At 41.7% G+C, this 26,132-nt stretch overlaps 1 protein-coding gene across 2 annotated transcripts in view; it reads right to left on the minus strand.

Moving 5' to 3' along the window:
• Nucleotides 1–26,132, minus strand: part of NPR3 (natriuretic peptide receptor 3) — a 146,648-nt gene that overhangs the window by 65,905 nt on the left and 54,611 nt on the right. For both annotated transcript variants that reach the window (XM_040338068.1, XM_040338059.1), the window contains exon 3: nucleotides 23,812–23,978. In XM_040338068.1, the coding sequence (XP_040194002.1) occupies nucleotides 23,812–23,978 (167 nt within the window). The remainder of the gene's footprint in view (nucleotides 1–23,811; nucleotides 23,979–26,132) is intronic.

Raw genomic sequence — 26,132 nt, forward strand, 5'->3', positions numbered from 1 at the left:
TCCCGACTGTAAAGTCGCAACCTTTCTAGAGCCTGGACCTGCTGAGTGACATCAGCCAACAGCAGGCATTAGCTGTAGACCAAAAATGGGTCACAGGAGTGAAAAATGAATTGAACGCCTGTGATCCATAGGAGAAGTAGAGTCAAAATAGCTTTGGCCCAACTTCTCCTTTAAGAGCTCATTCACATCAGCCTGCATGCTGTACAGATTAATGCAGAACAATGGACACAGTGAGAGTAATAAGAGGGAAAGGAGGAGGTTGGGACTTTAAATGAGGCCAAGACCTGGTGCCATCACATGCTTCATTCAAAGTCCCAACCCTTTCACCCTTGTCTTGTTTTTGGACACAGTGAGAGGTTTACAACCACTTTAAGACTAGATCAGCGTAAGGCCTCATGCACAAAGGGTGTTAACAAGAACAAGCTGCAAAGCCAGTACGACGCCAGGAATGAGCGTTAAGCCACGTTTAGCAGTGGTTCTCTGCCGTCTTCTATTTTCCACTCCCAAATCCAATTAAAACAGCTTAAAAATGCTTGATGCGACTTAACGCTGTATATATCGTTAACACGCGTTTAGCCGCATCAGATGTTTTTACAGTGTAACACTGCTGCTCCAGAATGCACCTGGCCTGTTTTTTTTTTTATTTTTACAGCTTGAAAATGCCTATGCCACATAACGCTCCTAAAAGCCTATATGTGCATGGACACATTGAATAACATGGAGAGGCATTTTGAATCTGTAAAAAAATAAATTGTCTGACGCTGCTAAAAGCGGCAGTAAAAACTCCCTGTGTGCATGAGGCCTAAAATACTGCATTGTTTCAAGTCAGCCTTCTGTGTCCATGTTATATCTTCAGACAAGGAGAACAAAAAAGTCATCTTAACATACTTGTTTGATTTAATGGGAGGAATTTACTAAAACTGGTGCAACTGTGTATAGCAACCAATCAGTTACTAACTTCAGCTTGTTCAATTAGGTTTTGACGATAAAACCTAGAGGCTGATTAGCTATTATGCACAGCTGCACCATATTTTGTGTGCATCGATTTTAGTAAATCTCCCCGACAGTCTTTACTTCCAGAAGACACACGTGTTGAATTGACAACGTCACATATGACGAAACGCGTCTGGAGGAGGATACGTGCTGATGTCACCACGCTGTCTCGCTAGGAGGATGGTTTTTGTTTTTAGCCGGCCGGCTCTGCTGTTTTTAATGCGCGATTTTAACTTTCTAAATATAAGTGCAATATCGTTTTTATACAATACATATTAAGTTAAACAATATTACACTATGGTTTGTTTTTTCTCTTTGGGTTACTGCTGAGTTTACTGCCAGTCCTGGATCGTATGGCGCCAGTGGTGTTTGGAGATACTTATGCAGTCATACATTTAAAGCTTACCATACGATCTTCTATGCAAGCAAAGGCCTTGGCTGGGCTATAGCCATCTGCCTGGTTTTGCTTGACATCTGGTAAGCGAGTTTTTCTTAAGGTGGTGGCACAATTTTCTGATCAATTTCACTTTGGTGTCTGTTATTAAAAGAACTGGACTGATAGTAAAAACACCATCCCAAAAGTAGTGAGCTAACAAGCAATTGACAGTATTTGAACCTTTAAACTAGCGCGACTTCTTAAATTTATGTTTTATTCTGTGTATATCTCACATTAAGCTGCTGCTCATCGGACTATATATATTTATTGATTATTATATCCTTTACTGTTACATTAAGCGCATTTTTTTTTCCCTTTACACATGATGAATTCCATGAAATGGGGTTCTAATCCTTCCCCTTTCTATCCAAAATGAATAAAAAGGTTTTGGCTGTAAATAAGCTTAAAAGTCTTTGGCAGGCTACCTGTGTTTCAGTTTGTAAATGGTATTGACTAAGTTGCTTTAAGATTCAGGCAAATTCATTTCTGTATTTCAGTTTTTCATTTAGCTAGAATTTGACTTAAAAACAACCTCTCCGGCACAAACCAACATTTGCTTTATGTGTAGTGGCCCTTTAAAGAATGTTTCCATCTCTCCCAGAAGTCAATCAGTAAGGACATAGAGTCTGGAAGTGCATCATACACCGCTAAACCTAAGACAAACTCACTTCTATGTCATGTGGTTTTCTATGCTAACCTCACATAATATCATTTCTAATACATTTTGCTGCACACAATTATTTCTTTCTTAATTAACTTTCTCAGCTGGCATCCATCGGCATGTTGTGCTGCATTCACACAGCGAGGCGTCCTTGTTTCCCCAGAATAAACCTTTCTTTTTCCTTGTCCGAAATTCCGAAAGATGAAGGCGTTATTATGCCTTTCATTTCGTTTGGTTTTTGTGGTTTCTATGGCAATCCCTGGTGGTCATCCTAACCCATTGCCGACTTTCAGGCTCTCTGTCTGAGGAATGGAACTCCCCGCGATGACACACAACCGTGTTTAATGCAATTCGACTTGCAGAATGAAAACAGGCTAAACAAACTTTGTTCTACGGGGTGGGTCTGTTTAAGTGAGTTGGAATGAAATCAGGGAGAAGCATTAACCACTGGGTGATATTAGCATGCCACATATGATAAACAATAGGAAAAAGGCTTATATTACCCTATCCATGTAAACATGGACACAAACAAATAGCTGGGGGTTATTAAAAGAAGAACTGTAGCCTAGATACAAACCTTCTAATCGTTTCTAATAGTATAGCTGTTCAGATCTCTATATTTATGACCTAGGAAGAAATTCTGAGCTTATCTCATAAACAAAGGACCAAACAAATTGTAAAGTACAGAAAGTATCAGTACAAGATGGATTATAATGCTTGGTATGAGTACTGCCATAATGTTCTCCCTCTGCTTTTGTGGGTTTCCTCAGGGTATGGGATTTCCTCCTGCACTCCAATGACAGCATGGTAGGTTAATTGGCTCAGGTCTAAATTGGCCCTAATATGTATGCACATGAGATAGGGTCCTTAGATTTTAGGCACTTGTGGGTACATGTAGGTACCTCAAGATAATGGCACTTCATATCTGTCAGCATCGGTTTTCATTGGGGCGGCATAGTAGATTAGTAGTTAGCACTAATGCCTTGCAGCATTGGGATCCCTGGTCCACATCTTGGCCATAACACTTTCTGCATGGGGTGGGACATTCTCCCTGTGTTTGCATGGGTTTCCTATACTCCAAGCACATGCTAATAGGTTTGTTGGCTCCTCTTTAAATTGGTACAGTACTAGTAAGTGTGATAGCTATTACATAGTTACATAGTTAGTCAGGTTGAAAAAAGACACAAGTCCATCCAGTTCAACCACAAAAAATAAAAAAACAAAATAAAAAACACAGTAAAATCCTATACACCCAACTCCATACCCACAGTTGATCCAGAGGAAGGCAAAAAACCCCAGCAGAGCATGATCCAATTTGCTACAGCAGGGGAAAAAATTCCTTCCTGATCCCCCGAGAGGCAATCGGATTTACCCTGGATCAACTTTACCTACAAATCTTAGTACTCAGTTATATTCTGTACATTTAGGAAAGTATCCAGGCCTTTCTTAAAGCAATCTACTGAGCTGGCCAGAACCACCTCTGGAGGGAGTCTGTTCCACATTTTCACAGCTCTTACTGTGAAAAAACCTTTCCGTATTTGGAGGTGAAATCTCTTTTCCTCTAGACGTAAAGAGTGCCCCCTTGTCCTCAGTGTTATTCACATGTGTTATTACATTCCGCATGCCAGTCCCAAGCCCGAGCAATTGGATGGAGTTAAGGAGAGACAACCTCAAACAATTTTCCAATTTTTTTTTTTATGGAAAAGCCTTTCGAGCTTATCAGACATTGCTGATAGTCAGATACAACTAAAAAGTTGAAAAAAAAATCTAAAGTTAAAAGAGGAAAGGCTATATACAAACATTTATATGTATGGTCCCCCCCTTGGCTCCCGCCAGCTTGTACTTACACACAAGCCAGTCAGATAAAATTAGCATGCAGCAGGAGGAGCAAGTAGTGATGGACCTCCAGTGTGGAATACTTGCATAGCCATTTCTTTAGAGGGAGCCACTGGAAATAATTGCAAGGTGCAAGGTGTTTTTTCACCTTCAGAATAGGACGCATTAAGGTGAAAAAACACAAAGCTTTAAACCCCTTTAAGTAAAGCCTACCGAGCCCAGAAAAGGTATGCATTAGCTCAAGCTGGTTAAAGCCTAGCAGTAACATGCACACTAAATTAAGACAGTGAGACAAAGGAAGATCACTATCCTTGCAGTGGCCAAAAAGCACTGAAGGGCAAGATGATGTAATTCTCACCTAGGTGAGAATTAGGGAAGTGGGACTGGGTACCTGTAACAAAGATACCAAAAACAATTTGGCAAATTGGTGAAGGAAAGGAAAGGAAAGGGCTGAGCAGTGCTTTCACTTTTGAGTGATGGCCCACTTTAAACATTTGGATAACTAATGCATCACCACTGTACTACAAGTCCATGAAGGAAGATCTGTTCATGTTGCAAGTAGTAACCAATCAGGTCAATCTATGTATCCTCCCATACTGTGACAGAGAAATAAATAACCCTCTTGGTTGCCACAAGTACATTCTTCCCTCAATCACTTTGATAAATAAGACCTCTTGTGTTATGGTGAGAAGGGTTAACTAGGGATAAAATAGTCTGGCCAGGCCTCTTCTACACAAATAGTCAGGGTCGAAAACTGTTCCATTTTAGAATTCTGATCAAGCTATGAAAACAGCATTAGGGAATTCTCGTCATACCAGGAACAGAGATGGCATTAAGGACCTCGAAACTGTAGTTGGATCCGAGCTGAAAAGTAAAAAAATAAGGGCTGGGAATTATTTAATCGGAGCAGTCTGAATATTGAGGTGAAAGAGCGCAGACTGTTGTTTGTAAAAGTGTTATCTGCATTATTTTCACACAGAGAAATTCTGTTGCTAATGCTATGCAACCAGGCCTTTCTGATGGTATATTTCAAATTTCCTTACGTGCCTTGTATATTCATAGAGATGGCTGTGAAATGCAGGCTTTTCAGGACAACTGCATGTGCAGAGGACAGTAATGTCCTTTATCTGGTAGGGCCTTCCCTGGAGATTGTGCTGGAAAGACATTATGAACAGAGAGACAACCCGGTACATCCTTCGGAAAAAGTTTTTCCTACTTCTGTCCGTGCGTCAGACCTGGACTAGAGATCTCTGTTGCTGAAAGTTACAAATTGGGTACAGTTCACTGTGGCTGTAAATGTTTATAATGTTCTCCTTGGCTTGCCTGTTCGAAGTCCAATTAAACATTCAATTTAAATTAGCTAAATACATTCCAGGTACATTAAAATAAAAGGTGGATAAAGTCTTGCAGTTTATTTTGTATTAGAAAACAGCCACTAGTGTTGAGCAGAATATGCCATATTCGATTTCGCGATATATCTCGAATATATATTCGAATATTCGAGATATATTCGCTAAATTCGAATATTCGTGATATTTTATCGAAATTAAATGATTGCGATTTTTCGCTATTGCGAATGCGAAAATAATTGCGATTTTTTTGATAACTGCGGTAGGAGCACTCTGATTGGCTCAGAATATTCGTGATATTTTATCGAAATATCGCAACATGCGAATGCGATATTTATTGCGCAATTTCGAGAAATGCTGGAGGAGCGCTCTGATTGGCTCAGAATATTCGTGATATTTTATCGAAATATCGCAACATGCGAATGCGATATTTATTGCGCAATTTCGACAAATGCTGGAGGAGCGCTCTGATTGGCTCAGAATATTCGTGATATTTTATCGAAATATCGCAACATGCGAATGCGATATTTATTGCGCAATTTCGACAAATGCTGTAGGAGCACTCTGATTGGCTCAGAATATTCGTGATATTTTACAATACAAAATAATTGCGAATATTCGGCAAATGCGGAAGGAGCACTCTGATTGGCTCAGAATATTCTTGATATTTTACAATACAAAATAATTGCGAATATTCGGCAAATGCAGAAGGAGCACTCTGATTGGCTCAGAATATTCTTGATATTTTACAATACAAAATAATTGCGAATATTCGGCAAATGCAGAAGGAGCACTCTGATTGGCTCAGAATATTCTTGATATTTTACAATACAAAATAATTGCGAATATTCGGCAAATGCGGAAGGAGCACTCTGATTGGCTCAGAATATTCGTGATATTTTACAATACAAAATAAAAAGTGTTTTGCATTGGTGGTGATTCTTTACTCTATCCATCTGTCACAGCCATTTGTCAATCAAACACCTTGAAGATTGAACACGTTCATGCTGCATGCTTTGGACTTTTTTTCACTTCACATATCAAAGACATTTTTATGAAAGATTATTTTTCTATTATTGGGACTATATTTCTTTATATATTTGTTTCACTGTGTATTTCACAAGTTATTTGCGCTTGCTTATTTTATAATTTGCCCACATGTCTTGTCACTAGACATATTTTTTATTCTTGTAGAGCGACTCCATTTTCTGTCTTGTATTAATTTATGTTGTATAACATTTTTGAGTTGCTGCTGTATTCTCCCCTTTTTTAAGGTATGCGCAATTTTTTCCTTCTTACAAAAAATAATAATATCAAACATACAAATATTCATAACATACACATACACAAAGCCCCCCCCTTTTGCATCAGAGACAATCAGAGTTCTCCTACCACAGTTATCGAAAATTCGCAATCATTTTCGCATTCGCAATAGCGAAAAATCGCAATTTTTTTTTTTTTCAATTTGGCAACATAAAAGGATCGCCTCAGCTTAGCTACTCGGCCCAGGGTCTCTAATCATACCAGCAATGCTTTTAGACGTCGATAGGATGTGATCTGTTTTAAAAATCAAATTGAAAAAATGCGAATATTCGGAATTGCGAATATTCACCGCGAAATTCGAAATATAGCGCGATTTCTCGAATATGCTATATTCGAGTCGAATATTCGCAATGCGAATATTCGTGAGCAACACTAACAGCCACGACCTAAGCAGAAAATCTGGAGGTTGTAGAGAGGGACCTTTGCTTTTTGTAGCAACATGCCATATAGTTCTGCAATCAGCATGGCTCATGATTAGTGAGGAGCTTGGGTGGGTTTAGACACAAGTCCGTACCCACCTAAGCTCATAATGCCAGGAATCTATCAAAGCTGACAACCATACGTATACACACCCCTATACATGCCACTATACATGCGTCCGCCCCCCATAATAGGCTGTCAATTTTGACACCTTCCCCATGGGATAGGCTACCTCAACCAATGGGCCTCGGGTTCCTTCCTGTAATAGGCTAATGCCTTTAATCTGACTGAGTGACTGTCAGATCTTCACACAGTGATCCAGCTGGGTTCTGCAGGCAGAAAAAAACTAAAGACGGAACTGTTCATCCAGGCCTATGGATAAATTTATATTCTTTTCCCTCTCACAGTCCGCCCCCTCATTGAAGGGGCCACTTGCCTCTCTAATAACTATGATGTCTTCTACCCCTCCTCTAGTATCCCCACTGTTCCTTTTTTCTTTTATATTTTTTCTCATACACTTTACGGCTCTTTCCTCTTGCTCCCCTAAGGGCTGGATACCCTTTCCTTTCACCGCCCTCTCTTCTCTTTTCTCTCTCTTCTTCACCACGGATTGATTCAAAGTTACATCTCACCAGCGGCGCTTAGACGCTCACTTCACAGTGGGCATTTGGCGCCTAATTAAGCTCAAAAATCAATCAATCAATCAATCAAGTGTGTGCTAGAGGAAGAAGTGGAGTTATATATAGACACTGTATATAGGAAGAATGTTCCTAAAGTTCTGCTAAAGTTAAGTGGACATCCCATAACCTCCCATCTCTATCCAAGTTATTACCCTCTAATAAAAAAATTAAAATAAAGTCACGGACTGTTCTCCGTCTTAAGAGTGCCTGTGAGCATTTGGTGTGCCTGGTTGTGCAGGGTGGTGGATCCTGTGGGTTATTTACTGCAGATCCTAAGGTAGGGTGACCAGACAAAGTATACTCCCAACAATCTGGCATGAGCATTGCCACCATCCCTGGTATATAAAAAAAGAAAATTACCTCTAGGAAATAGGATTATAAGGGCAATGAAACAATAGGTTAAAAAAAATCCAAAAACAATGAAAAAATAAGGTATTTGGAGGCTATTTATCCCTGAGTCTCTTTAAAGTAAACCTCCACTTTTATTAATAACATTGATATACCATATATAAGTGCTGCAATAACCATTTTATAATTGAATGCTATAAAAATAAATGCCTTTCAGTTCTCCACTGCAGGCAGACATGGTTTTTATACGGTTGCCACAAAATAAAACATTTGCAATATTGGTACAGAATGACCACAAACATCACATTTCTTAATCAAGTGATTGGCTCATCTCTTCCCAGCAGTTTTCAACATCTCATGTCTTCTTTTCTCAGTATCATCATAACAGATTAAGTTAACAAAGTTTCCCCAAAAAATATTTTTTTTTCCAATTTGTTTATATTCAACTTCCACTTTTACCTCCTTTTCTTGTTATGAAAAGACATTTTCATACCATCTCTAACACAATGTTAACTAGGCAGGTTTGCATATTTATTACATAAATATATCTCTTCATTTATGATTAGCAAGGTGGTTTCAACAAAGATCAGTGTATAACACCCACCACCATCCCATTCAGTGATATCTGCTCACCGACACTGTCCGTGGTGCTGACACATTATGGAACACGCAAAGACAACCAACCAGTGCCTAATGCAAAAAAAAAAATATCTGAAGGTAGTACTATCCTTGTTACCCATAGCAACCAAGAAGATTCTCCTTTTCATGCCTTCAACACAATATGGAACAATAAAACAGAGAGTTAATGGTGGTAATGGGAAGCCCCGAACATTTCTTTCTACAAGTTGGTGATGGTCAACCTTCGTGAAACAGGAGGCCTCAAGTGCAGCTTCTGACATCACCAAAGGGCCACACATACCACATAAAAAATGGCATGCTATAGAAAGCTCTCAGACAAGCAACAGGGGATGGTTAACAGGCATGGTTAAACAAAAGATGTTCTGGCGTACAAAGTAGTCAGTGTCCAGCCTGTATACAACACAGTCCAAATGTTAAGAATAAAAAAATGTCCATGGGTTTCAAAAACCGTCCATAAGGGTTTAAACTGCACCGGCGGCAGCCATCCTCAGAGTATGGCCTACTCTGTTAGGTAATGCAAGAGAAAGAGACAAGGGGGAAGCGTCATCTAAGTGCAATATAAAAACAAGTGGTTCATTCACACAAGATTAAGAAGGCTTGCAGGATGTGCAGTAAAATTAAGCCTTGTACACACGATAGGTTAACCAGAGGACAGCGGTCTGAAAGGACCGTTGTCATAGGTTAACCGATGAAGCTGACTGATGGTCCGTCACGCCTACACACCATAGGTTAAATAACCGATCGTGTCAGAACGCGGTAAAGTAAAACACAACGACGTGCTGAAAAAAACGAAGTTCAATGCTTCCAAGCATGCGTCGACTTGAATCTGAGCATGCGTGGGTTTTTTAACCGATGGTCGTGCCTACTAACGATCGGTTTTGACCTATCGGTTAGGAATCCATACGTTAATTTTAAAGCAAGTTGGCTTTTTTTTAACCTATGGTTAAATAACCTATGGGGCCCACACACGATCGGTTTTGACCAATGAAAACGGTCCTTCAGACCGTTGTCCTCTGGTTAACCTATCGTGTGTAAAAGGCTTAAGGCTTATCATGTGTGAAATCAGACATCAGCCGCTCATCTCATCCTGCCGCAATCCACAGGGCTCTAGGTGATAGCGTTGGGGCATGGATGTAAGTGTTCTTAATCTTGTGTGAATAAACCACTTAGATGGCACTTCACCCTTGTCTTTTTCTCAATAGGCATGGTGCAAGTGATAAAAAGCAATGCAAACATGCTATAAGATTTGTTGGAGACAGGGGAGTCATAGACTTGAGACACATTACATGAGTCTACAAGAGATCACTGCTATTACAGCGCATTTACAAATCAATGCTTCCATATTTCTGCTCCCTGCAACCCCCTTAAGCCCCATACACACTATTAGATTTTCTGCAGATTTTTGTCTTCAGATTTACCAAAACTATGTGGTGCAAGAGCCTGCCTTATTGCATACAAATTTAAACTCTTAAGGTTTGACTTCGTAACATATGGTTTTGGTAAATCTGAAAATAAAAATCTGCAGAAATATTTATTACACAACTTTTATTTTTTTCGGCATGGTCAATTACAAAAGAATGAAGGGGAAAAACATAAAAAGTGAAAAAGTATGGGTAGCACAAAAAAAGTAAGATAGGCAGAAATAACTAAAACAAGCCAGTCTAATGCCTTGTACACACAGTCGGAATTTTGACCGTGCAAAAGTCATCCGTGAGTCCGTCAGAAGTCTGACGAAAAGAAATGCAACAGGTTCTCTATCTAAGGTCCGTCGGACTTCCGACAAAGTCCAATGAAGGCTACACACGACCGGACTTTCTGACAAAAAAAGCCTGTCTGACTTTAAAGCCTGGCCATGTGTACGAGGCATAAAGAATGCTTTACCTTCAATGGTCCAAGCAAGCACCTAGACAAGATAAAATAAAAATACTGACTGCATAAAAAGTGGCAAAGGGCAGCATGTGGTCCTTGGGCTGAAGATTGGACACCAGAGCTTTAAGCACATTCACATCTACCATTCACCCCTATGGAAGGTGGGTATAGCTGGAAACCATACCAAAGATGTCGCAAACAGGTATAATGGTTTAAGGTATGATTCTAGCCATTACATATGTTATGTTAAAAGATTATGTGTTCGTTTAGTGCTAGTTTGGAAGCATACAAAAAAGAAAGTAAAAAGATTATGTAAAAAGAAAAAGGACAAATTGTAAATTTCTAGCTGTTTTTGAGCTATAGGGAACCACCTGTTGGGTGATATGCTTTAATAAGGCCCAAAGAGATTCAAGGGGGCAAAAATCTGATATGAAGAGCTACAGCGGGCAGGGGAAAAAAACCCAGTCAGTAAAATCTAATTTATCTAATTTATAGAAAATTTGGAAAGTAAAATCAAAATATAATACTAAATGTAATCAATGCAGCCAGATTAAGTAACATCTCATAACTTTGGTCAAATTTATGATGAAACAGAACAAAGTCACCATGAGTTTTAAGTAACAGACGGACATATTAACATGCATACTGCCATTGTAGAGACATCCCTGCACTGTATCCTAAGTAGTGTTGTTGATGGAAGCATCGTACAGGTGGCATTGAACTGCTGGAGATCTAGATCGACCCGCCCTGTGTGTTCTGCCAGCACAGGGAAGTTTAATATAGTAAATCTATAGCACATTAAATGACAGATTCAAAATCCTTAGCCAGCCCCACTGCATCCCAAAATAAAATGTAAAGGTTCCATTAGCCATTAAAGGTTATTTTTTAGGATTTTTGGGGAAAATGTAGTCAAGGGTCCCCAGTAGGTAGAAGTCCTGTTCAACTTTCAAAAATGTTGATTAATGTAACCGGCATCCCTTTGCACCTACAATCGCTCCCTTCCATGCAGGAAGTTGGCCAAAAAACTCACCTAGATATCATTTCCATGGCAGGATGCTCCAGCCATTGGGTTCTCACGCCCATCATCACAGGAGAGAGGGCTCTCCCTTGTTCAAAGCCATGCTGCATATTTTTTTTTATCCTCTTGACTTTATAGGCAAAGACATTGGAAGATGCCCATTCAATGTAAATGCAGGCATCATTACCCTGCCAGGGAATCCCAGGAGCAGTGGACAGCCTTCCATAGACACCAATAGCAGTGTGCTGCCATGTTTGTACACTGTTGTCATATGCGCATGTATAACTTATGGGCATATGCAAACAATAGAAAATGTTCTAATTTTTGCATATGCCCATATACTACTATACTTGTTCTTTACCAGAGCCATATACCCAGGGCATAGGTGTGCGCAGCCTAATGCATTAGGGTGTGCGCCCTTAAAGGGGTGTTCCAGTCATTTTTAATAGTTATTAAAAGTCAGCAGCTACAAAAAGTGTAGCTGCTGGCTTTTAATAAACATATACTCACCTGCTCAACGTTCCAGCGACGCACCGGCCGGGGCTCCGCTCCTCCCCCCCCTCTCCGGCATCTTAATTCTAAGTGTGGGCACCCGGCCGTGACAGTTCTCGGCTTCACGGCCGGGCACCCACTGCGCATTCGTGAGCGGCACTGCGCCATCCGATTGGACAGGCGTTCGCCTGGGACCTGTCACGTGTCCCAGGCGATCACCTACAGGGAGGGGCTGCCAAAAGGCGATATGACTATTCGCCTTAGCAGCCCCTCGGCGGAAGGAGGAAGTGGGACAGGAAGCTCAAACACACATGCATGTGTATGTATCTACATATATATGACCCCAACACATTAATCTCCCTGCTGGCACAGTGAAAGAGAAGAGCATAAACGTTTTGCTTATGGCAGAGCCGATAAGAGAGAGATCTTTCCCATGTTCCTGTTGCTACACAGAGTGATAACACTAATGCGCACAGGGTAATTAGGTTGTGCTTGGACACATCCGTCATACCCTGTGCGCATGCCTATGACCCAGGGTAAAGCAGCTCACAGCCATGCATGCCTACGGCAGGCTGTACGCTGCACCTGGGCTATCCTGGCAAGAGAAAGACACCAGTATTTGTACTGAACATGCTAGCCTGCCAATGTGCAAGGACCCTATAAGTATAAAAGGAAGAGGCCAGGAGCAGAGTGAGTTTGAACAAAAAATATTATTTCTACTTTTCCAGTATTCAGCCAGTAATTTTCAGTTTGCCTGCAGCTGCGCTTGAAATATTCATTCACATGGACTGTCCATTTACTACACATAAAAGTGTTTTAGTGTTGTGTGTCTGTTCCAGAAGAGATCACAAGAAGAGAGCCAAGATCTGACATGGCAATGCTTCCTGTACGCTATCTAGCTCATAGGAGTCATCTCATATGTTGTTACACAGTTTTGTCATTAATGAAAAAGTAATATATATACACCGAAAAATATTTATTCAGGCAAATGTTTTAGAAAGGAAAAAGGAAATACTGGCTTATTATGATCGTTCCTTTCCGTGTTTTATGAGTCTTCGTTTATTTAGCAGATTTAAAGGGAAAGCACAGTGTATTTTCAGTAAATATTTCTTTTAAAGCTGTACTTCAGCCAAAAATATCAAAATGAAAGAAGAACAGCCCATTGAAAAATAAAGGGCCAGATCCACGTAGCCAGGCGCATTGTTGCGTCCGGCGTAGTGCATCTCCGATACACTACGCCGCCGTAACTTTCAGCGTATTTTTCTTATCCTCAAAGAATTTGCGCCGTAAGTTACGGCGGCGTAGAGTAACTTTGGCGGCGTAAGGGCGTGCAATTCAAATGGATGTGATGGGGGCGTGTTTTATGTAAATACGTCTTGACCCTACGTAAATGACGTTTTTTTTTTAACGGCGCATGCACCGTCCGTGGGGGTATCCCAGTGCGCATGCTCGAAATTAACCCGCAACAAGCCAATGCTTACGACGTGAACGTCATTCTACGCAAAGCCCTATTCGCGAACGGCTTACGCAAACAACGTAAAAAATTCAAAATTCGACGCGGGAACGACGGCAATACTTAACATAGGATACGCCTCATATAGCAGGGGTAACTATACGCCAAAAAAAGCCTTACGGAAACGACCTAAAAAAATGCGCCGGCCGGACGTACGTTCGTGGATCGCCGTATCTAGCTAATTTGCATACTCGACGCGGAAATCGACGGAAACGCCACCTAGCGGCCAGCGGAAATATGCACCTTAGATCCGACGGCATACTAAGACGTACGCCATTCGGATCTAGCACAGCTTCAGGCGTATCTTGTTTTGTGGATACAAAACAAAGATACGCCGGAGCAAACTAGAAGTTACGCGGCGTATCAATAAATACGCCAGCGTAACTTCTTTGTGGATCTGCCCCAAAGTAAGAAAACCAGATTTTGCTACAAAATCCCATTTTAACCTTGGGGATTCCCATGCAGTAATTCTGCCTGTTCCTAGATGTCCTCATTCGGATTGTCAGCATCATTCAACCTTCTGCTTAGCCCGATTCATCCTGGACCTACCCCCAACCAGTGACTGGATAGTAAATAAAGGGTGAGCCCAATGATGAGCTCATCTCTATGTCACTCTGTGCTCTCCTCCTATCGGCATCCTTTTTGTCATCACATATGAATAGCTAACTGTGCAGCTTCTTCCTCCCACACTCCAGTCTAGCTGTACTGTAAGACATAAGGGTCCAAGGCGGAACCTGGGTGACGCCGATACCGAAGGAGTTTTTATCACGGATTTTTCTTGAATTCCTAAAGGCGATTTTACTTCTGTCTAACTGTAAGTGCAATGCTTTTACTAAAACACAGCAAAGAGCAGAGAGCTGCGTGTAATCTGAGAACTGAGTGGAGGAAATGGATACACACACTCTCAGTGTGAAACATGCACAGCTAAATCACCTGCTGTGTGCTTGTTGGGGGGGGGGGGGCAGGGCTGTCTCCCAGATTTCTTGGTGTAGGCATAAACTATCTAAAGTGACTCTTGCAGATACAAGAGGAATAGGAGAGCACGCACAAATCACACTAGGTGCATAGATTGGGGCAAGTACACTTTATAGAAGGATATGCTTATGTTAATTTCAGAGGTTTACAACCACTTTAATACTTTCTCTGACACTGACTTGAAACAATCATGGAGCTAGTCAAGTCAAAACTTCTAACCTCCATACTTGTGCTGGGTGGATGATGCAGAAATAACTGAAGCCCGTGGATCAGTTTTAAAATAAGAGTTCAGCAGTGGCAACCTATGTATTTTCCTAATACAGGTTCCTTTAAATGCAGGTATATACAGGCGGCCCCTGGGTTATAAACAAAATAGGGTCTGAAGGTCTGTTCTTAAGTCAAATTTATTTCTAAGTCGGAACATGTACATTTTTTAAGTGTAGCTCCAGCCCAAAAAAATATTTTTCTTTTTTTTGGCTATCATAGTGAAGGGTTAAAGGGGTTGTAAAGGTTCATGTTTTTTCACCCCCCCCTGTTTACTTACCTGAGCCCTGGAAAGTCCTGCGTCGTGAACGCGCTCGAACGTTGCCCGGGCTTCTCGGCTGTTCATTGGATAGATTGATAGCAGAGCAGCCATGGCTCACTCTGCTGTCAATCTAATCCAATGGCCACCGACTGTATCACATGGGAGCGTGCCCACAAGCTAACCCCGTCGGGAATGAGCTTCCCGCGAGAGCAGCCGTAGGACCCCAGAAGAGGACATTCGGGGCCACTCTGTGCAAAACGAACTGCACAGTGGAGTTAAGTATGATAAGTTTGTTATTTTTTTATTTTTTTTAAACCACGAACCTTTAGTACCACTTTAACACCCCTGTATCATTTGTTTTGCTGTACCTATGACAATTGGATTTTGAAAATTTTAGGTTGTTGTGGAAACAAGAATTGGTGATGAAGCTTCAGTGTAATCCCGTAATAATGCTTACAGGAGTGAATTTCCATTCCTAGGGGTAGATTTCCTCTCCCTGTTTTCTCCTTCCGCTTGTAAGTGGGAGTCATTTGTAAGTCAGATGTTTGTAACCCGGGGACCGCCTGTATCTTCTATTATCATTACATTGGGACAGGGCTCAAGTCCTGCGGGAACGCGTGGGAACGGAGTTCCTGCACTTTTTTCACAGCAGGAACTCAGTTCCCTTTGCAGGACTAGAGCAGCCAAGCCGATCGAGCCAATCCTTCACTAAGCGGCGATGCCCAGCTCACTGTCAGGGGCAGGCGAACCTTAGTAATTCTTTGTATTACTGGCTGCTTCCTGTATATGGATTCATCAGGTAGTGTGCGGGTATTCTGTCACTTTCTCGATGCCGCAATGTCTCCTGGGAGCTTTTGTCATTGTTCCCAGGAGACATTGCAGAGGTCTGCCGCGAGTTATCGCGGGATTTAGAAAGAACATGTGGTTTAGTAATTATGCATATGAGCGTATAATTTTTTTTTTTGGTGGGGGAGTGGATCTTGGGTGGGAGTTCCCACTCTTTTTTCCCCAGGACTTGACCCCTGTCTTGGGGGCTTGAAACCCATATGGTGCTCCATAATGCAAATGTCAGCTTGATCCCATATAGTAATTTTTTTTCCCCTTCGACCCCATCTCCAATACATGGGCCTTACAATTCTAGACCATTCACTAACAAATCGTATGGTTCAGGAGGTGGAGCAAAGTGCCAACTTCTTTCGATGACATCAATATTTGGAGTGTCCCCAATTTCAGAACACCTCTAGGAACATGCATTTAATTAATGGACTTAGTTTAGTACTTTTGTGTTACATGTTAATTTTGAGCCCTTTGTGAAAGGTAAAAATAACATACTGTATTTATTGGCGTATAACGCGCGCCGGCGTATAACGCGCACCCCAATTTTAAGAGGGAATTTTCAGGAAAAAAAATGTTTTAAGTCCAAATAGTAAATGCAGTTAAAATTAAAAATAAGATAAGCAGCAATGTACAGCAATCAACTCAGAGAGCAGCTCCTATGTTCAAGGAGATACAGATACACAGTACCTTAGCAGGCAGCGCTGACCGGGACTGTAGCGCGGCTTGGGGCTTCTATATGTTCAGCAGTCTGTGGTGAAGGGGAGGGTGAGGAAACCCTTAAACGCGGGCAGTGCTGGCCGAGACTGTAGCGCGTACCTACAGTCTTTAATCTGACTGGTGAAGCTACGGGGCAGAGAGAAAACAAGCAGTTGCTGTAAGGAGGGTGGGAAAGGAGGGGGACGGGCACCCGCTGTAAATCACCGAGCCGTCATCTCCACTCGGCTGTCACGTCACACACGCACAGTCCTGCCTCCGCCATCAGCATTGGACCATCTCCTGTGACAGACAGAACACTGGTCCAATGCTGGTGGCGGAGGCGGGACTGTGCGTGTGTGACGTGACAGCCGAGTGAGAGCCGTGACGGCTCGGTGATTTCCGGCGGGCGCTCGTCCCCCTCCTTCCCTTCTGAGGTATGCTAGCGGCGTATAGCGTGCACCCGTGATTTCCCCCCTATTTTCAAGGGGAAAAAGTGCACGGTATACGCCGATAAATACGGAACATATGAGTCTGAAGTGAAAAATAAACAGATTACTCTAGCTATGCTTACTTTCCGATGTAAAAATGCTGATGTTTCTTAATACGCTGCGTTCACTGAATGAGACTGCTTACATTTTTATAGTCTGCACAGAGCAAATGTTTTTTTATTAAACTAGATTACACTGGATTTCGGTCTGTGTTTGTCTTCTAATATAACAATATGCAAAACCAGATAGCATTCTTTCCAGATAAAAGTCAGGGACAAGCTGTCTATTTTGAATGAGCACAATGGTGTACCGTGGAGCCTGTTATCTGGCAACACACACGGCCCAGAGGACTTCCATGAACACCCGTTATCAGAATGGCCTTTAATTCCACAAAAAAGTTTTACTATCAAGAAACAAACAGCTGAAGATTGTTGCCCAGTGTCCTCATACTCGTCTGTTATCAGCCCGGGTTTCACAGCAGACCATTGCCATGGCATTTTTAGATCGGTAGTTAGATGCCGCAAACGTAAGCATATGAATTTTCAACACCTATAACTTGCATGCAGGCACATTTAGATCCCAGCTTTATAGTTGGCACTGATATGTATGCCACATGTGATATTTTAGTACACAAATATTAAATACCGTATTTGCCGGCGTATAAGACGACTGGGCATATAAGACGACCCCTTAATTTTCCAGCTAAAATGCTGGTTTTGGGATATACTCACTGTATAAGACGACCCCTCACTGTGCCATTATGCATGCCTCACTGTGCCAGTATGCCTGCCTCACTGTGCCAGTATGCCTGCCTCACTGTGCCAGTATGCCTGCCTCACTGTGCCAGTATGCCTGCCTCACTGTGCCAGTATGCCTGCCTCACGTGACGTGATAGATGCGACCGTCGGAACCTGTCGGAAGACTGTCAATCAAGAAGGAACGCCCAGTCCCGCAGCCCATACCCGGAAGCGGCAGAGAAGATGTATCTCTAAAATGGTAAGTACGGCTTTGATTTAAAAAAAACTACCCGATTCCTCTTGACAAAATGAGCATGAATCTAATCTTAAAAATTTTCATTTCCGGGTGAACCTCCACTTTAAGTACACAATGGGGTTTATTTACTATCGCTGGAAAGTGCAAAATCAAGCTCACTTCTGTATAGAAACAATGAGCTTCCAGGTTTTATTACCAAAGCTTAATTGGATAAGTTGGGGTTAGAAGCTCATTGGTTTCTATGCAGAAGTGAGTCTAATTTTGCCCTCTCCAGCGATAGTAAATAAACCCCATTGTGTGCTTAAAAGTGGGGCATGCCTGTAAATAGCTCTAAAACATAAGCTTTTAGGAAATGTTCAGATTAGTGATGACCTACAATGAACATGGCCTGCACCATTCATTGGCAGTAGCACTGGAAACTTTGCTCTCCTGAATACCTTCTATGGATATACCTCCTCTTGGAAAAGCCACTGTTCAGAGCAGCCTTTCTCAACCTTTTTACCCCAGGGGAACCCTTAAAATAATTTTCAGGTCTCGGGGGAACCCCTAATAAAACCCATTCATTGGGGGTCAGTGGGAACAATGCCCCTTACTTTGGTGGTCAGTGAGAAGAATGCCCCTTTTCACAGTGGCAGTAAGAATGGCCCCCTTACAGAGAGCTAGGAAGATCATTGGTGTCATATCACTGGCTCCTCCAAGTGGCATTGACTCAGATCAATGTAGGCACCTTCAAACAGGAGGTAAGTCAGCCACAGCTCAAGGAACCCCTAGCCACCTCTGGAAGAACCCTAGGGTTCCACGGAACACTGGTTGAGAATGGCTGGTTCAGAGCATGTATGTATGCCTCCTTAGGGCAGCTATACACATAGGCCCAGATCCACAAAGAAATTACGCCAACGTATCTATTGATACGCCGCCTAATTTCTACGATGCCCCGTCGTATATTTGTTTTGTATCCACAAAACAAAATACGACTGAATGTGGGCTCGATCTGACTGGCGTACGTCTTAGTACGCCGTTGCATCTTAGGTGCATATTTACACTGGCCGCTAGGTGGCGCTTCCGTTGATTTCCGCGTATGCAAATGAGCTAGATACAGTGATCAACAAACGTACGTCCGCCAAGCGCATTTTTTTACGTCGTTTACGTAAGGCTTTTTTCGGCGTAACGTTACCCCTGCTCTATGAGGCGTAAGCAATGTTAAGTATGGACGTCGGGCCAGCGTCGAATTTTCCGTTGTTTACGTCGTTTGTGTAAAACGTTCGCGAATAGGGCTTTGCGTAAATTACGTTCACGTCTAAATCATTGACTATTTGCGACGTGATTTCGAGCATGCGCACTGGGATACCCCCACAGACGGCGCATGCGCCGTAAAAAAAAAAACGTCATTTACGTGGGGTCAAGTTGAATTTACATAAAACACGCCCACATCTTAGTCATTTGAATTCCGCGCCCTTACGCCGACACATTTACACTACGCCGTCGTAACTTACGTCGCAAATTCTTTGTGGATACGGAAAATACGCTGTAAGTTACGGCGGCGTAGTGTAACTGAGATACGATACGCCGGCCTTATAGATGCGCCGAGATAGATACATTTTTGCCATACAAGAAGTTTTAAAAAATTTTGAAGGGTCATTTCCATTTCAACACAGAACAAAGGGGAGTTCACTGTAGGTGCAGCTAAAACATTTGTTTTGCCGTTAGGGATTCTAATCCTTCCCTACTTTATCCAAAAGTAAGAAAAATACAAAAGTGACCCTCCAGTGCTTTGTTCTACGATGGGAACATTTCTGATCATCCTTTTCTAGGTGAAGGATTTGCTCATCTAAGTAAAATCTAATTTCACTTTTATGAAGTCAGAGAGGTTAGAAAAAAAAAGACCAATAACTCTATATTAGTCCAATATACAACCATATGTTCGGGATTAATCCCCGCTATGCAAGTGCAAAATTATATGAAAGCCTTCCAACTATATAATTGCAATATAAATTCCAAAGGTCTAAACTCTTTGTCAGCATCATCAAAGTCAATTGATAATAGTTCTTGCTGCTTCACTAAATGAAAAATTCCAACTGCCACTTCCACTTTAACAACCATATGCAATAATTTCAACACAACAAACAGCAGGTCTGCATCCCATATATTATACAAGCCATATGTATGTTTTGGAAATGTATCTGCCAATAGTGTGTCTGAAACATTTATACTTTTTCAGAATGGTGTTAGGCCTCGCACACACGATAGGATAGCCAGAGGACAACGGTCTGAAGGACCATTTTCATTGGTCCAAACCGATCGTGTGTGGGCCCCATTGGTTATTTAACCTTCGGTCAAAAAAATAGGAACTTGCTTTAAAATTGAACCGATGGACGCCTAACCGATAGGTCAAAACCGATCGTTAGTATGCAAAAGCATCGGTTAAAAACCCGCGCATGCTCAGAATCAAGTCGACGCATGCTTGGAAGCATTGAACTTCCTTTTTTTCAGCACGTTGTTGTGTTTTACGTCACCGCGTTCTGACACGATTGTTTTTTTTAACTGATGGTGTGTAGGCACGACTGATCATCAGTCAGCTTCATCGGATAACTGATGGAAAAATCCATCAGACCGTTTTCATCAGACTAACCTATCGTGTGTACGGGGCATTAGAGGGAGTTCTTTCTCATCTGTCAGCTGGCACAAAGAGCGATAATGGTAATGTGCATGGGGTTATTAGGGTGTGCCCAAGCACAGCTGGCACACCCTGTGTGCACGCCTATGATAGTTACACTGGTCCAAGCTAGACCAATGTAACTATGTAAAAATGTCCATACCTATGAATTGATGCATTTAAAGCTGTGGATGAAACTGTCCTTAATATGCATAAAATATCCGTAGTAAAATACGTTCAGCATGAACTCACATCTCTATTTAGAGGCTGCAAAAACGTACGCATATAAAAATGGCGTAACAACCTCACTGTGCTCCTCAGAAAGTACTCTTCACTAAACCTAATGCCTTGTACACACGATCGGAATTTCCGATGGAAAAAGTCAGATCGGAATTCCATCTGAGTTTATATAGAGAACGTGTTCTCTTTTACTGCGATAACATAAGAGTTGGAAGTTTTCAGGCTTTGCATATTGCACTGTTTTTACTTTTGGCTAATACCGTCATATAGGATCTGCAGGAAAAAAAACAGCGCAGCTAAAACAATGTTTTGCACATTTGTGCATCAACTGCAAAGAGGAAGCAAAAGAATTTAATAGCTTGCTAATAAAAAATGATGTGTGTGCTAGTAGATGTACTTTGCAATTAGGCTGTTTATTCAGGCTAAATGAATGTTTCCCAAACTGAATAAATATTTGAATAAAAATGTACTTAGGTCATTCTGTTTAGCATCATTTAAAAAGCTGTTAAACCTGCAATGTAGCTCACCCAAAAATAGCTCTGGTCTGATTGAAAACGGGATGCTGTACTTAAACAAGGGCCCATTACAGTCAATAAACACAAACTCTTCCATTTTGTACCCTGTGCTCTATGTTTTATATTCCATACCCCTTCACTCTGTAGAATGTACTCCATGTTACAGTATAGACTGCATAGTCCGCAACTCTGTGCACTGTGCTTTATGTTATATACTCCATACCCCTCCACTCTCTACACTGTATTCTGATTTATACTCCATACCCCTCCACTCTCTACACTGTATTCTGATTTATACTCCATACCCCTCCACTCTCTACACTGTATTCTGATTTATACTCCATACCCCTCCACTCTCTACACTGTATTCTGATTTATACTCCATACCCATCTACTCTGTACACTGTATTTTGATTTATACTCCATACCCCTCCACTCTCTACACTGTATTCTGATTTATACTCCATACCCCTCCACTCTCTACACTGTATTCTGATTTATACTCCATACCCCTCCACTCTCTACACTGTATTCTGATTTATACTCCATACCCCTCCACTCTCTACACTGTATTCTGATTTATATTCCATACCCCTCCACTCTCTACACTGTATTCTGATTTATACTCCATACCCCTTCACTCTCTACACTGTATTCTGATTTATACTCCATACCCCCCACTCTGTACACTGTATTCTCATTTATATTCCATAACCCTCCACTCTTTACACTGTATTCTGATTTATAATCCATACCCCTTCACTCTCTACACTGTATTCTGATTTATACTCCATACCCCTCCACTCTCTACACTGTATTCTGATTTATACGCCATACCCCTCCACTCTGTACACTGTATTCTGATTTATACTCCATACCCATCCACTCTCTACACTGTATTCTTATTTATATTCCATACTCCTACACTCTGTACACTATATTCTCATTTATATTCCATACCCCTACACTCTGTGCACTGTATTCCCATTTATATTCCATACCCCTACACTCTGTATTCTGATTTATACTCCATACCCCTCCACTCTGTACACTGTATTCTGATTTATACTCCATACCCCTCCACTCTGTACACTGTATTCTGATTTATACTCCATACCCCTCCACTCTGTACACCATGCAATATGTAATACACAATACTCCATATTCCTGTATTCTGTACACTGTGCTCTAGGAGGTTATATACTTCACCATCCACCATTCTTTACACTGTGTTCTATGTTATAAACTCAACACTGTGCTCTGTTGTATATACTCCATACCCCTCCGTTCTGTACACTGCACTCTTTGTTTTATACTCCATACCCCTCTACACTGTGCTCTTTCTTATATACTCCATAACCCTCCACCATGTACACTGTGCTCTATGTTATATACTCCATACCCCTCCACTCTGTACACTGCGCTCTTTATTTTATACTTCATATGTTCAGTGTTATATAGTCCACACTCCTCTACCCTGTACACTCTTTTCTATACTATACACTGTATATCTCCATTCTATACACAATGTCATATATACTCCACACCCCTCCATTCTGTACACAATGTCATATATACTCCTGACCCCTCTATTCTGTACACAATGTCATATATACTCCTGACCCCTCCATTCTGTACACAATGTCATATATACTCCACACCCCTCCATTTTGTACACAATGTCATATATACTCCACACCCCTCCATTCTGCACACAATGCCATATATACTCCTGACCCCTCTATTCTGTACACAATGTCATATATACTCCACACCCCTCCATTCGGTACACAATGTCATATATACTCCTGACCCCTTCATTCTGTACACAATGTCATATATACTCCACACCCCTCCATTCTGTACACAATGTCATATATACTCCTGACCCCTTCATTCTGTACACAATGTCATATATACTCCACACCCCTCCATTCTGTACACAATGCCATATATACTCCACACCCCTCTATTCTGTACAAAATGTCATATATACTCCAGTCCATACCCCTCCATTCTGTACACTGTCCCCTATATTGTATACTCCATACCCCTCCACTCTATACACTACTATCTATTCCATCCTGCTCCACCTAGAATTTCCAGCTTTTCCTGTATATTATTTTTTGTGTGTTGAGATGCCGCACTTAGGAGGAGCAATAATATATATTTTTTTACCTACAACGAAGCACAACATGTAAAAGCACCACTAGCAGAAGAACGGTGACACGAGCCTCGGTAACCAGGGAAAGGCGTACAGGGTAAAGCCTCTTGTCACCTTTACAGTTGTTTACAGTCATCAGCTACTTACGTAATCATCTTCATTGAGTCCCAGCTTTTGAACAGAATTTTTCACCTCGATGGAAAACTTCTCAAACTCTGGTTTTACTGTCCTGAGTAGAGTGACTGTTTGCAGGGATGAGTACGCTTGCTTTGCTTCAACGTCGTGCTTGTCTCCTCGCCTCCACGAGCCATCTCCTAGGGGAGATATAAAAATATTTACAAGCTCGGCCAGTCACCATAAAAAAAAAATACATTTCTCCATTTGCAACTCCCCTTGCATAAGGCAACCAGTAACTCTATATGTTGGTAAATAACAGTATAGCCTTTTGTTGGTTATGTACATTAAGTGAAGTAGAAAAAAATGGCAAGGGCATGACTTGCAGATGTTTAAGGAGCAACAGTAAAATCACCCATACTTGAGCCCAGTTAATACCATCCATGAAACTTTTAGCAAGATTCACGTAGAGTTACGCCGGCGTATCAGTAGATACGCCGTCGTAACTCCGAATCTGCGCCGTTGTATATTTAAGCGTATTCTGGAAACCAGATACGCTTAAATTAGGCTAAGATACGAGCGGCGTAAGTCTCCTACGCCGTCGTATCTTAGGGTGCATATTTACGCTGGCCGCTAGGTGCCGCTTTCATTGTTTTCCGCGTCGAATATGCAAATGAGCAAGATACGCCAATTCACAAACGTACGTACGTACGCCCGTCGCATTTAGTTACACCGTTTACGTAAGACATACGCCGGCGTAAAATAAAGCTGGTCTCTAGGTGGCGCAGCCCATGCAAAGTATGGATGTCGGAACAAACGTATCTTTTTACGTCGTTTGCGTAAGTCGTACGCGAATAGGGCTGTGCGTAAGTTACGTTCACGTCGTAGGCAGTGTTTGACGTATCTTAGGCATTCTATCCGACGCATGCGCACTGGGATACGTCCACGGACGGCGCATGCGCCGTACGATCAAAATGTCAATTACGTGGGGTCATGCCTTATTAACATATAAAACACGCCCACCTCTTCCCAATTTGAATTAGGCGCGCTTACGCCGGCACATTTACGCTACGCCGCCGTAACTTAGGACGCAAGTGCTTTGTGAATACAGCACTTGCCGCTACGCCGGAACAAAGAAGCGCCGCTCTACCTGAATCCGGCTATTTGTCTTTATTAACCCCAATGGCAAAAATGTCTTCCTGCAGGTTAGCAAGTAGATAGCTTCTCTGTCTGAGGTCAGTAGTCGAGGGTATATATGGCATGAAGGAGGGCAAGGGGAGGCAGTTGGGCCACGGCTGCCAGCACCATTTTTGCACATATGTTTAAAAAAAATATTTTAAGTCTAAAGATTACTTAAAAATCCCACATATTACACATTTTCTGAAGGCAGACACCATTGAAAATAAAATAGTGGTTGTTCCAATTTTTTATGTCAAAATGCAAAATTTCAATAAAAATTACACTAAAGTTAATTTTAGGGCACACAAATAAAAAAAACAAAAAAAAAAAAATTTTTCTTTTGTTAAAATATACTGTAAAAAGATGAGGTTGCACCAACTATATAGATACCCAACATGTCAAACCTTACATTTTCTTGCGCCTGTAAAATGGCAACAAATTTCAGCACCCTATATTTTCCATAGACTACACTTTAAACGAGTTGCAAAGGTTCAGTTTTTTTGTTTCCTAAATAAAAACAAACATGTCACACTTACAACCCCTGTCCAGTTGGTTATGCACAGAGTGGCCCCAATCTTCCTCTTCTGGGGTCCCTTGGCAGCGCTCCCCTGCGCCCGCGTCATTGGGTTTGATTGACAGCAGCGGGAGCCAATGGCTGCGCTGCTATCAATCTATCCAATCAGGACACAAGACATCGGCCGGAGCTGGTGTGTGCTCGTCCCCGTCATGGGATTTACGGGGCTCCGGTAAGTATTGAATGCATTAAGTGAAAAACACAGAGGGTTTACAACCCCTTTAACCGCTTCCTGACGACCCACGCATATATACTGTGGCAGGGTGGCCCTTCAGCACGAAATGGCGTACCTGTACGTGATTTTGTTTCCTTGGTCTGGGGCGCACGTGCATAGGATGCATTAAAGTGGAGTTCCACCCATAAATATAACATTACATCAGTAGTTTTAAAAAAATGTCATTAGTCCTTTACAAATTTTTTTTTTTTTTTAGATGCCTTCAAAGTGTTGTTGCTAGGCAGAATAGTTAATCTTCCCACTTCCTGCACCTAGGTGCTTAATGCTTCCTAACCTACACCGCACAGACTCCTGGGAATGTAGTGGGTGTAACTTTCCAGGAGTCTGGGCACTCCCTAGTCTCAAAGAATCATGTGACTTGGACAG

The sequence above is a fragment of the Rana temporaria genome, chromosome 1 (genome assembly GCF_905171775.1).
Source record: "Rana temporaria chromosome 1, aRanTem1.1, whole genome shotgun sequence".
Taxonomy (NCBI): domain Eukaryota; kingdom Metazoa; phylum Chordata; class Amphibia; order Anura; family Ranidae; genus Rana; species Rana temporaria.